Source organism: Schistocerca americana, chromosome 11, assembly GCF_021461395.2.
Source record: "Schistocerca americana isolate TAMUIC-IGC-003095 chromosome 11, iqSchAmer2.1, whole genome shotgun sequence".
Classification (NCBI taxonomy): domain Eukaryota; kingdom Metazoa; phylum Arthropoda; class Insecta; order Orthoptera; family Acrididae; genus Schistocerca; species Schistocerca americana.
This window is the reverse complement of record NC_060129.1, coordinates 117,290,652-117,304,329: the sequence shown is the minus strand read 5'-3', so window position 1 is coordinate 117,304,329 and position 13,678 is coordinate 117,290,652. Positions and strand designations below refer to the sequence as shown.

Genomic DNA, 13,678 nt, shown 5'->3' with positions numbered 1-13,678 from the left:
CTCCACTGCTTTACTTCCGCCAGTACCTTATCTCCTACATTTTTCTGCAGAGTGAAAATTTCATCCTGAAAATATCCCCCAGACTGTGGCTAAGCCGCGTCTCCACTGTACGCTTTCTTGCAGGAGCACTCAAGTTTGGAAGGCTGGAAATGAGGCACTGGCAGAGAAAGCTGGGAATACAAGTCATTAGTCATGCTGGGGGTACCTCAGTAGGTAGGGCACTTGCCCATGAGAGGCAAAGGTCCCGAATTAGAGTCTTGGTCCAACACTGTTTTAATCTGCAAGGAAGTTTCGCCTTCAGGAGAAACATGAATCTACACTTGGTGGTAACATATTTTCTTCAGAAATGCTTTTCTTGTTAAGGCCAGCCTACTTTTATATCCCCACTATATGGTCAGTTATTCTGCTGCACAAATAGCAAAACTCTTACTGCTTTGCGAGTCATTTCCTGATCTTAATCCCTCAGCAGTATCTGATTTAATTCAACTACATTCCATTATCCTTTTTTTGCTTTTGTCAACAGTATATATACTGAAACATATTTAATGAAAAATTTCTTCTACAAGCCTTCCAGTGATTTCATTTCGGCAGCTTGAATTCTCATTATCAACCCGGTTAAGACTGTAATGGCGTCATCCAACTGTAAACAATGACGAAAACCAGAAGCTAGGAATAAAATTCACAATAGCTTCATTATCCGGCAACACTAAGTACTACCTAGCAGAGTGGGTTACAAGAACACACGGACCTGTCTTACAGCTGTCTGTCACAAGCTCAGGTGAAGAAAAGTTATTTTCCAAAGGCACACCAGCTTGCACTATTTAGCAACTGAAATAATCTACCTAGTTTTCCAGTCTCTGTCCCTAATGCATCTTGTCAGGGCAGCTGTACATCATAACACTAGTAACTTAATCTTGCTACTATTTTAGGTAGTGTTTGTGATATCCTTTTAAAATTTTCTATTGGTGATTATGAACGTGCAACAAATTAAAACCCTCAAGGAGTCACGTAAGCAGGAAAGAAGATGAAATTTAAGGGCAGAGTTAAATTAACAAACATTTCACATTGACAATTTTCATCCTTTATAGTTTGTAAAAAAGTCGGGATAAATAAAATAAACATTTCCAATTTACATACATAAATATCTACAGTAACAATTCACATTTCTGTGTGGAGCACAAACATACACCCACAAACTCTAGAATTACAAAAATACTTACAAATAATTTTTTAAACTGTTTACTTTTCATTTTCAAAATTCCTGAGGACTGATACACTACATGAAATTGACACCAGTCACTGGCTACAAATGTGACAAGCAACACGAACACTTACTGATTAAAAGCTTCATTAAGTAATATTATCTTTACACAAAATTAAGCCAGTTTGAGTGAAAGCTAATTACAATAAATATCCACACATGACAGACACACACGGTAAGTACATTTACTAAAAATTAAACAATGTATAGTGATTATATGATACAAAATTCTGAAACTGAATATATGGCTGGAACAGCTAGCATGTAACTAATCTCACCCAGTGAGAACAAGTAACTTTTATAAGAGCAAGAGTCATAAATTCAGTGTTATCCCCAATTATAGCTATTTATTAATACCGTGTAACCTGTATTTGAAACATTTTTCTAAAGCAAATATGTACCAATTGTCAACCCACCCTGAAATTAATGTTCCGATCCTGAATCCTTTAGTTTTATTAAAACAAAGGTAAACCAATACTTTAGGTTCCTCAGATTTTTTTATGGGAAACACTACACTATGAAATCAATTTTTATACCGCCACAATAAAATAAGTAGCTGCTTTATTTAGTCTAAGTTAACTCTGTGGAGAGAAAGAGGAATGCTTTTCCAGTGCACTACGTGACAACAAAAAAACTCTAGGAATGTTGCACTAATTGTCACATTCTGAAGGCTCCTTTTTCGCACTTAGGAAACTGTGCACACATCAGAAGCAGCTTTCAGATTATTAATTTGCTCAAGGAAATTTTGGGTCGTACAATATGTTCTCCAGTTACTGCTGGCGGCAGGCATCTCGCTTCCCAGCTTGCTGTTCCTTGCGGCTGGTTCGTTTGTCAGGCTGGGGAGGGCAACGGCGTTGTCCCTGGATCGGCATGTACGGCAGGGCAGGACTGGGCGGCGATTCCAGGTCTACGCACTCTGTACAACAACCAAGAGTATCATTTACAATGTCAAAACACACACACACACACACACACACACACACACACACACACACACACACACACACACAAACAAACAAACTTAAATATACTATACAAAGTGTGATCAGTAAGTAATGGTAATTCTTATTTTCCTTAAAGAATCTATTTATTAACATCAACTGTCTCCTTCAAAATAATCCCCACCATGTGCCACACACTCTTCTCAGCTCTGAAGCACTTCCAGAACTCACTTTTCATTACAGCGTTCAGCTCGCTCAGCTATTCTGTTTTCATCATCACCATCATCATCATCATCATCATCATCATCATAGCGGCACAGCAATGTACTCTCACTTCCCTTCAGCTTCATGATTACAAACAAGTCACAGGATGCTATGTCTGGCAAATATGGTGGCCAAGGCAACATGACTTTTTTTCGCCACGTAAGCAAGCATCACGACTTTAGTGATAACATTATTGCGGTGCAGTTTCCCCAAATGTTGTGCACAATTCTGGTTGTTTTCTGTGTATTGCTTCACACAGATAGCATAAAACTAACAGCCATAGCTGGAGTCACGTATGATGGCAGTAGAGTTTAGCCTCGTTCTGCGCATCAGCGTCACGCATTCTGAGACAGTCAATGAGCGTTCACCTTTGTTCTCTGCGCTCTGCTGTGGATTTCATAGGCAGTGTGCTCATTAAACGCAAATTTTTATTCCATTTGTGCAAGTTTTGAAGGCTGACTGGTGGTAATGGACAAATTCTGCACAAGCAATTGAGAGAAATTGCAAAATACATGCTTTCTTCAAGCGCATGCACTTACTGTGCTTGGAACTGGCAATAATGAGGTCCCCATCCATGTCTTGAGCTGCACGAATAATCGCCACTGTTTGCGATCAGACTATAGTATTCATCATTGACCATATGACTGCATGGCAGGAACTCTTTATGCACTATCCTATTGTAATCTAAGAACAATGAGAAGACCCTTCATATGCGTTTGAAGGTGTCAAACTTTTGTCGGTCTTTGCCCTTCATTTAGTTTCCATTGGGATGAATGGGCCTTTGTTTCGATTCCACAAAAGTGTACCCGATAACATACAACCCTAAGGTTTTCCAAATCACGCCATTAACACACAATCCTGACCACCTCCAGGAGGTTATCTCCTTTAAAAACCAGAATAAAGCATCTTTTTAAAATAGATTTTCCAAATTTTGTCAAATCTTAAAGTAATGCAGATTTTCAAATTCTGAATAGGTTAGTTCCAAAACAAAAAACACCCAAACAAACACAAAAACCACCACGCTCAGCATCAATCTTGTACCCTGTGCTGCTATTCATGTGATATTCACAGTTCTAAGCCCAGCCCCATACAGTTTTAACCTGCCAGGAATTTTCATTTAAGACATTTCTAAGAAACCAATTTTATTGTATGTACAAGTGTCACAAATTTTAATCTGCCACAAAGATATCTTAGATATTGAAATGCATTATTGCAAATTTAAACAACTAATTTCTTGTTCTGGAATCACCTATAAGGGACGGTGAGTGTGCAGACCCTCTTCTGTAGGTCGGATCGATGGCTGCTGCTATGTTTGTAGGCGACATAGAATTCGGAGAGCCTCTGTAACCATGTGGCTCTTCTTCCTCCTCAGCTGGATACTGGTAGCCAGCTTGCAACCTAGAGAAAAAAAATTGTCTTTTGGCACAACCTATCTTAAGCACAGCCTGACAAGTACGTGTTTCTTTTCAGAAAATGAAGAACTGAAAATTAAACACATACATTCTCTTTTCATATGCTTTTAATACACAAGTAGGCTAATCACTAAAGGCATACTTCTCTGTTAATCTGCACCAACAATCAACAGCATACTGTCAACAAAATCACCTAGGTCAAGTGAGATCTAACTGAACTGAATAAAAATTTTGTTATTTCAACACAATGGCGTTACAGAACACACACAATATTCAACAATGAAGTACTGTAAGCAGAAACTGAGCAAACAAAAAAGCTGAAAATCAAACACTTTTCCAGTGGCCGTTATCAATGGAATCCATGTTATGTAATATAGAAAAAAAAAAAATGCTCTCGACCATGTGGTGAGCTGTTAATGAAACCCGAGTTGTCCATCTATTTCAGGACACTGGCAGAATTTGTAGATTATAAACTTAGAATGGAAAATAGTTTTTGTGAAAAACGGAATGGTCAGTAAGAAGAAAACTATTAGTTTTAACCTGTATTGTCGTGTACACAGCTCTTTACAGTGGCTGTTGAGTTGCTTTGACTTCAGACACACTGTATCCTTCACAAATTCAACTTCGTATTTTAAGGCAGAAAGTACACCAGGAGATATTAACCCCAACAATTGATCCTGCACAAAAATCTGGGCCTCAATTTTGATAGTATGCAGTCGTTCTGAATTCAAAGCTTTTAAATTCCACACATTTCATATCCCAAAGCTAAGTACTGTAGGGTGGAGTGAGGTGGTTTGTGAAATACTGCTGTGACGCTGGTAACAGGATTTGTTGACAGTATGTAACCTGTACCAGGTGCCACCGACCTCTCTGCTTTGAAGACTTACGCCGTGATTCACAAATGGAGTAAATAAATCAAATGAATCAGTGTCATTAAAGAAGCAGTTGTGCACTGTTTCATATTACGACTTGTCAGTTTACTTTCCTTTACATTTTAAAGCTGATGACAGTGTGAAGTGGTCTAGATGTGGAGGACATGAACTACCCATCAACATGACTGGCACGAAGAATTTTCAGGTCTAATGTTATTTCATTTCATAGTTCAGTTACTAATGTCTACTCATTTTGCTCTTGACGTGTGTACTGCATTTACCCAAATCCCAGAAATGACACTTTCATGGGACGGGAGGGGGGGCTTTGCCTAGGACCAGGTGAATCTGATGGAAGCAAAGGAGTTGAGGTTGGAGAGGAAATTCTGGAGTTCTTCACTGTGAGTCCAGATCATTAAGATGTCATCAATAAATCTGTACCAAACTTTGGGTTGGCAGGCCTGGGTAACCAAGAAGGCTTCCTCTAAGTGATCCATGAATAGGTTGGCGTACGAGGGGGCCATCCTGGTACCCATGGCTGTTCCCTTTAATTGTTGGTATGTCTGGCCTTCAAAAGTGAAGAAGTTGTTGGTCAGGATGAAGCTGGCTAAGGTCATGAGGAAAGAGGTTTTAGGTAGGGTGGCAGGTGATCGGCGTGAAAGGAAGTGCTCCATCGCAGCGAGGCCCTGGACGTGCGGAATATATGTGTATAAGGAAGCGGCATCAAATGGTTACAAGGACGGTTTCCGGGGGTAACAGATTGGGTAAGGATTCCAGGCGTTCGAGAAAGTGGTTGGTGTCTTTGATGAAGGATGGGAGACTGCATGTAATGGGTTGAAGGTGTTGATCTACGTAGGCAGAGAGACGTTCTGTGGGGGCTTGGTAACCAGCTACAATGGGGCGGCCAGGATGATTGGGTTTTTCCCCCCTTAAGTTAAGTCTTTCTGCTCCTAGGATTGGAATGACTCCTTACCCTCTCCTTAAAACCCACTTCCTTTTGTCTTTCCCTCTCCTTCCCTATTTCCTGATGAAGCAACCGTTTGTTGCTAAAGCTTGAATTTTGTGTGTATCACCATGCAAGTGCTTTCGTTTGGTAAGTTACATCATCTTTGTTTTTAGATATAATTTTCCCATGTGGAATGTTTCCCTCTATTATATTCATATCATTAATTTGAACCCAACAATTACGTTTGTTATTGTCACTGTTGCATTTCGAAATCTTTTCTGTCATCTTACTTTCTCTTTCTGTTTTTACAAGTAGTTTCCCTTTGTATTCTCCTTTTTACTGTAATCTACCATACAATTTTATCCCACCAATATATACTCAATAATACATACCCCACTTCCAAACCATTACCAAAAAATTTTCCACTTTCAACACTACCGCTGCTATAAAATCCACCATTTCCAGTTCACAAACAGTTCCTTTCACTTATTAAGTATTTCGGCTAGTTTTAACAACTTTCGCTTTATTTCCATTTCCATTTTTCTCATTTCCATTTCCATTTTTCTCACATCACTGATCATTTTTAGCTGCTTCCCACAGGTTTTATCATTATTTCTTCATCAGACTATTCTTAGCCTCATTTTCATAATCTGCCACCACAAAACCACTCCATTTAATACATATACACAGTTTTTTTCCCTCGAAATTTTCCCAAATTTCTCCACCCTTTAACGTGTTTTGGTGGCAACACAACCACCTAACCTTTGCACACATTGTTGTTTACCAACCCAGCTTTAACAAGCACCTTTTCGACTTTTTTAACACCAGATCTCCAATTGCTTTCTAGTTCACCTTTATCTCTCCCCATATTATCTTATTTTTATTTTCATTTTAGCCTCATGTTACACTTTACAGCTTCTAATACCATGTCACCCTCACAACATCCCCACAACAACCCCATTAAGTTTTATTTACATTCCCTTTGCAAACATGCTTTCGAAGTAGCCAGATTACGCTCCCATATTTTATTTACTCAGGCTTGTCTGACATTTGGCATTACCCCCAAAGGCCTCACACTTAAAGTTCCCTTCTCTGGCTGCAACCCTTCTTTTCATCAGTCCCTATACCAGTTCCAAACTGAACAATCCATTGCCCTCACCCACCTAATCCTTCACCTACACATCAAATCAGCCAATGAACACACCCATCAACTCCTATCCTTAATAAAAGTCCTCAATCTTTGCTCTCCCACATCCACACCGGCTGTTCACAGCATCCTCCTACAGGCCAACTGCAAATCAGAACAGCATGCCACCCTCCACCTCAAAAAACTATCCAATCTCCTGGCTTCCCACCTCCGGAAAGGCAATTCACCCTCCACAACCTTTCCAGCAAACCTCAACCTCCTCTCATTGCACACAGACCCAGTCTCTCCATGTACTCAATCTCCCACACCCCCCAAAACCTCAAAATTCTAATCAACACAATCTGGAACCACAACACCCTAATTCAGTAGTAAACCTTTCCTCCAAACCGAAACCTCTGTCCTATCCAAAGGCCTCCCCTTCAGCCCAACTCCCAGATTCAACCAAACAGCCCTCGTCAAAGATTTACTGTCATACACTCTTACTCTCTGCTGGAAATATCACTTTGCCACAAAGAAAAATAATCCTAATCCTACTCCTAATGATCCAACTCTCCAAGACACTATCGAAATTGAACCCTGCCTGGAACAGTTCCATCCTCCGTCACAGCGGGACCCACCTCTTCCTCAAAATCACACGCTCCAAACCTTCCAGGAATTTCTCACTTCCAGCCTTGCCTCTCTATCCTCCTTAAAAGACCTTAATCCTACTCCCAACATCACCACTGCTGAAGCCCAGGCTATCCGTGATCTGAAGGCTGACCGACCCATCGTCACTTCTTCCGGCAGACAAGGGTTCCACGACCGTGGTACTTGATCGTCGGGAGTATGTGGCTGAGGGACTGCGTCAGCTTTCAGACAACACCACATACAAAGTTTGCCAAGGTAATCCCATTCCTGATGTCCAGGCAGAGCTTCAAGGAATCCTCAGAACCTTATGCCCCTGCAAAAGGTTTCACCTGACTCCATCAATTTCCTGACCCCACCAACAACCCGCACCCGTACCTTCTACCTACTTCCTAAAATTCACAAACCCAATCATCCCGGCCGCCCCCTTGTAGCTGGTTACCAAGCCCCCACAGAACGTCTCTCTGCCTACGTAGATCAACACCTTCAACCCATTACATGCAGTCTCCCAACCTTTAGAGACACCAACCACTTTTTCGAATGGCTGGAATCCTTACCAAATCTGTTACCCCCGGAAACCATCCTTTTAACCATTGATGCCACTTCCCTTTACACAAATATTCCGCACGTCCAGGGCCTCGCTGTGATAGAGCACTTCCTTTCACACCAATCACCTGCCACCCTACCTAAAACCTCTTTCCTCATTACCTTAGCCAGCTTCACCCTCACCCACAACTTCTTCACTTTCGAAGGCCAGACATACCAACAATGCACCCATTCCACATCAAACGGTCCCTTCCCTACAGCCAAAGTCTTTGTGGCAAACGAATCTGCTCCAGTCCGGAAGCCCTGAACCATTACACCAACAACCTGAAAACAGCTTTCGCATCCCGTAACTACCCTCCTGACCAGGTACAGAAGCAAATAACCAGAGCCACTTCCTCATCCCCTCAAACCCAAAACCTCCCACAGAAGAACCCCAAAAGTGCCCCACTTGTGACAGGATACTTTCCAGGACTGGACCAGACTGAATGCGGCTCTCCAGCAGGGATACGACTTCCTCAAATCCTGCCCTGAAATGAGATCCATCCTTCATGAAATCCTCCCCACTCCACCAAGAGTGTCTTTCCGCCGTCCACCTAACCTTCGTAACCTCTTTGTTCATCCCCATGAAATCCCCAAACCACCTTCCCTACCCTCTGTCTCCTATCCTTGTAACCGCCCCGGTGTAAAACCTGTCCCATGCACCCTCCCACCACCACCTACTCCAGTCCTGTAACCCGGAAGGTGTACACGATCAAAGGCAGAGCCACGTGTGAAAGCACCCACGTGATCTACCAACTGACCTGCCTACACTGTGAAGCTTTCTATGTGGGAATGTCCAGCAACAAACTGTACATTCGCGTGAATGGACACAGGCAGAGTGTATTTATTGGTAATGAGGATCACCCTGTGGCTAAACATGCCTCGGTGCACGGCCAGCACATCTTGGCACAGTGTTACACTGTCCGGGTTATCTGGATACTTCCGACTAACACCAACCTGTCAGAACCCTGGAGACGGGAACTTGCCTTTCAGTGTATCCTCTCTTCTCGTTATCCACCAGGCCTCAATCTCCGCTAATTTCAAGTTGCCGCCGCTCATACCTCACCTGTCATACAGCAACATTTTTGCCTCTGTACTTCCACCTTGACTGACATCTCTGCCCAAACTCTTTGCCTTTACAAATGTCTGCTTGTGTGTGTACGTGCGAGTGTATACCTGTCCTTTTTTCCCCCCTAAGGTAAGTTTTTCCACTCCTGGGATTGAAATGACTCCTTTATTTTACTTCCTATAAATATTTGAAAAGTACTGCATTCAAAGATGAACAGTATTAAATTTATGTTTGCTCACAAAAAATTTGCATTAAATACTATGAACACTAAAAACAGTGTGTGGCAAAATTACTTAATGGCAGCTTCTAGCAGCATTCACTCAATTGCAGGCACATTTTTGGATCACGAAAATTGGAAAATTGCCAGATTGCACTTACGAACAGTATATAGCTGTAGAATATCAATAAAGTAAAACAGTAAGGTGACAAAAAGCAATGGGATACCCCCAAATATCTTGTCAGACCATTTGCCTGGTTTAAGTGCTGCAACTCTACATGGCACAGACTCCTGAAGTCTGTTGGAAGCCCCTGCAAAAATATTGAGTTTTGTTGCCCCTGTAGCCATCCATAATTGCAAAGATGTTTCTGGTGCAGAATTCAGTGCATGAACTGACCTCCTTATGTCCCATAAATGTACAATGGAATTCATGTCTGGCAATATGGGTGGCCAAATCATTAGCTCTAATTGTCCAGTGTATTCTTCAAACTAATTCCAAACAATTATGGCCCAATGACATGGCACATGATTGTTAGGGAGCATGAATTCCACAAAGGGCCCTGATGGTCTCCACATAGTCTAACAACAATTTCCACTCAATGATCAGTTCAGTTGGACCACAGGACCTAGTGCATTCCGTGTAAAAACAGGCCACACCGTTATGGAGCAACCAGTGTCTTGCTGACAACTTCAATTCACAGCTTGGTGGAGTCTGCACCCCACTAAGCCAATTACCACCTCTTACCAACTGAAATCTGGACTCTTCCTCACCAGGCCAACATTTTCCACTTGTCTCCACTCCAACCGATATGGGAAGAAGTCCAGGAGAGGCACTGCAGGTGATGTGCAAGTCCAGGAGAGGCACTGCAGGTGATGTGCTATTACCAAAGGCACTTGCAGGGTTCGTCTGCTACTGCAGCCCATTAGTGCCAAATTTCATTCTCGGTCCCACACTGATTTCCGCAGTTGTATCACACAGTGCTGCTTACCTGTTAGCACAGACACCTCTACACAAACATTGCTGATGCCTGTCATTAAGCGAATGACCTCTGCCACTGAATTGTCTGTGGCGAATGGTAATGCCTAAAATTTGGTATTCTGACACTGACGATCTCTGAATACTGAATTCCCATCAATTTCCAAGATGGAGTATCCCACGTATCTAGCTCAAACTATGGGTTGTTCAAAAAGTTTCTCCGCAGAGCTGTACGATTGTTATCCATGTGTCCCGTATGACTGACTGACTGCCTGGGTTACTTCCCTTTAAGTGGACTCTCCCAACATTCCACTGTTTCATTTATCTCAGCCAGCGTCAGTAGTATCGGTATGTGTTGTTACGTGTTGACGTGAATATTTAAGTTTAGTTTTTGTCACTGTTAAAATGTTTAAACTGAGATTTAAGGCAAAAATCATTTGAAATTTTTAATTTATGCTATATATCATTTATTTTTACACTTAGTTACGCACTGTTTAGGTGCTTCTTGTTTATTTTATTGCACTAAATGAAGCCTGCAGCATTTTACTATTTATCACACAGAAGCACATAATCGCGTGTGGTTCTTTTAAATAGTACACAAATAGACCGTCAGAGTACTGAATTTTACATTCTGAAAAATTATACAATCTCTGTAGCAAATAAATTTCCAAATAAAACTAAACTCCAACATTTAAATTTGCACATAAAAATTCCACCTGATAGGTACAAAAAGAAAGTCACTCAAATTTACATCCATTGCTGGGAACTACATTTTTCTTATCACTACTCAGAACACATTTTTTTTTAAACAGACACTAAGAATTGCATTGAAGAAATGGACAGATCCCCATCACAACTTCCCTGCACTTCGTCGATAGCAGTACAGTGATCACTGGTCACTGTAAAATAGTCTATTTTTTTATCACTGACACTTCCTTTATAGACCGACTAACAATTTCATCAAACTCGGGAAAGTTAAAAGTTAACACATTCATGCAAACACATTTTGAGCAATACTATGTGATCAAAAGTATCCAGACACCCCAAAAACTTATGTTTTTCATATTAGGTGCATTGTGCTGCCACCTATTGCCAGTTACTCCATATGAGAGACCTCAGTAATCATTAGACATCTTGAGAGCAGAATGGGACCAGGTGATTCGGTTCACTTGCATCTTTTGTCTGTACGCTAGATTTCCATATTCCTAAACATCCCTAGGTCCATTGTTTCTGATGTGATAGCGAAGATGAAACCTGAAGGGACACATACAGCACAAAAACAAACAGGTCGATATCGTGTGTTGACTCTAGAGACTGCCGACAGTTGAGGAGGGTCGTAATTTGTAATAGGCGGACATCTATCCAGACCATCACACAGGAATACCAAACTGCATCACAATGCACTGTAAGTACTATGGCAGTTAGGTGGGACATGATAAAACTGATTTCATGGTGGAGTGGCTGCTGAGACACCACACATCCCACCAGTAAATGCCAAACAATGCCTCGCTTTGTGTAAGGAGTATAAATATTGGACAACTGAATAGTTGAAAATGTTGTGTGGAATGACTAATCACGGTACACAATATGACAATTCAATGGCAGGGTGTGAGTATGGCAAATGCCCAGTGAATGTCATCTGCCAGCATGTGTAGTGCCAACAGTAAAATTCGGAGTCGGTGGTGTTATGGTGTGGTCGTGTTTTTCATGGAGGGGGCTTGCACTCCTTGTTTTGCGTGGCACTATCACAGCACAGGCCTACAGTGATGTTTTATGCACCTTCTTGCTTTCCACTGTTGAAGAGCAATTCGGGAATGGTAACTGCATCTTTCAACGCAATCAAGCACCTGTTCATAATGCATGGCCAGTGGCAGAGTAGTTACACAACAATAACATCCCTGCAATGGACTGTCCTACATGGAGTCCTGACCTGAATCCAACAGAACACCTTTAGGATGTTTTGGAACGCTAACTTCGTGCCAGGCCTTACCGACTGACGTCGATACCTCTCCTCAGTGCAGCACTCTGAAGAATGGGCTGCCATTCCCCTAGGAACCTTCCAGCACCTGATAGAATGTATGCCTGCGAGACTGGGACCTGTCATCAAGGTTAAAGGTGGGCAAACACCACATTGAATTCCAGCATTACCGATTGTGGGTGTCACGAACTTAAGAGATTTACAGCCAGGTGGCTGGATACTTTTGATCACATGGTGTATTTGGAACCATACTGAAGGAAACAGATACGTAGTTCATGAGGCTCGGTCTAGGTGACTCTTACACCCATCAATATCAAGTGTCAACAATAAACAGAGAAGGCGATAATGCAATCGACAACAAAACATTTGTAGGCTTGGCAATTTACGGAGGGTAGGGGGGAGGGGGGGGGGGGGGGGGGGGGGGAGTATAGAAGCATTCCACCGCAACTGTCCTTCAAGAGTGAGTTTGAAAATTTTCATGTGATCGGATAGACCACAACTCTCGAGTTAAGGGTTAAATACTGAATGCGTATGTTCACGAGGCTAACTATGGTCCACACTGAAATTATTTACCTGTCACATAGAGTAACATGTTCTTTAACAGGATTTTCACATGTTTGGCAGATGCATCTAGCTGCCCCTTCTCTTCTCTCGTCTGGAACATCCCGACCAATGAAAATGTTCCGATTGTCACTCCACTGTGCAGTACTTTATACTCTGCCATTAGGCAGCTGCAGAATGGCAGAACGAATGACAGCTGGTGTGCAATGGAATTAGGAAGCTGCATATTCAGAAAGTCTTAAGTCAGTACCGTCAGAATTATGGAACAAATTTTCATCCAGGATAGATTTTGCACACATACTTTTTCCTCCTAAAATGATGTTTCGTTGTCACTGCAGACAAGTGGCAGCAATACAGTCTTAGACAGAAATCTGATTATAGAGAGAGAGAGAGAGAGAGAGAGGGGGGGGGGGGGGGGGGGGCGGGCAGAAGACTATAGCGATGCTTATGTTGCAGACAGACCTGGCCAGCAGCAGATGTAAACTGTAGAAGGTGATTATTTACTGATGAATGGGAATTTGAGGAACCATGAAAGCCATTATAAGGTTTTTCACTACACCTTGGGCAACACAGTTGCCAATTGCTCACATTTGTTTGGTTATGTTTTACAGTAAACCATCAGATGTATTACTAAATCTTACAACCTAACCAAAAGGGGTGCAATACCAGGATCATTTTATTTTGGGACTGGTACATACAGGAACTGTCTATATGAGACGGACTCCAACTGAGCATACCCAGGTTAGCACAATATCGCAGAAGTGCAAAGTTTACAAATTCGGACCCTGTTCACACACTGTGTAATTTCTTCAGTTATCAAACACACTG

General features: G+C 41.9%; 1 protein-coding gene across 3 annotated transcripts in view; it reads right to left on the bottom strand.

Moving 5' to 3' along the window:
• Nucleotides 1-1,058: 1,058 nt before the first annotated feature.
• The window catches only part of LOC124553636 (coiled-coil domain-containing protein 50), a 181,849-nt gene continuing 169,229 nt past the window's right edge, over nucleotides 1,059-13,678 (bottom strand). For 2 of the 3 annotated variants that reach the window (XM_047127507.1, XM_047127505.1), the window contains 2 exons: nucleotides 3,716-3,864; nucleotides 1,059-2,177 (listed from right to left, as the gene is read on the bottom strand). In XM_047127507.1, coding sequence (XP_046983463.1) covers nucleotides 2,032-2,177; nucleotides 3,716-3,864 — 295 coding nt within the window. In that variant the 3' untranslated portion in view covers nucleotides 1,059-2,031. Of the gene's footprint in view, nucleotides 2,178-3,715; nucleotides 3,865-13,678 lie in introns of those variants that run through there. The other variant, XM_047127506.1, reaches the window with a different exon arrangement.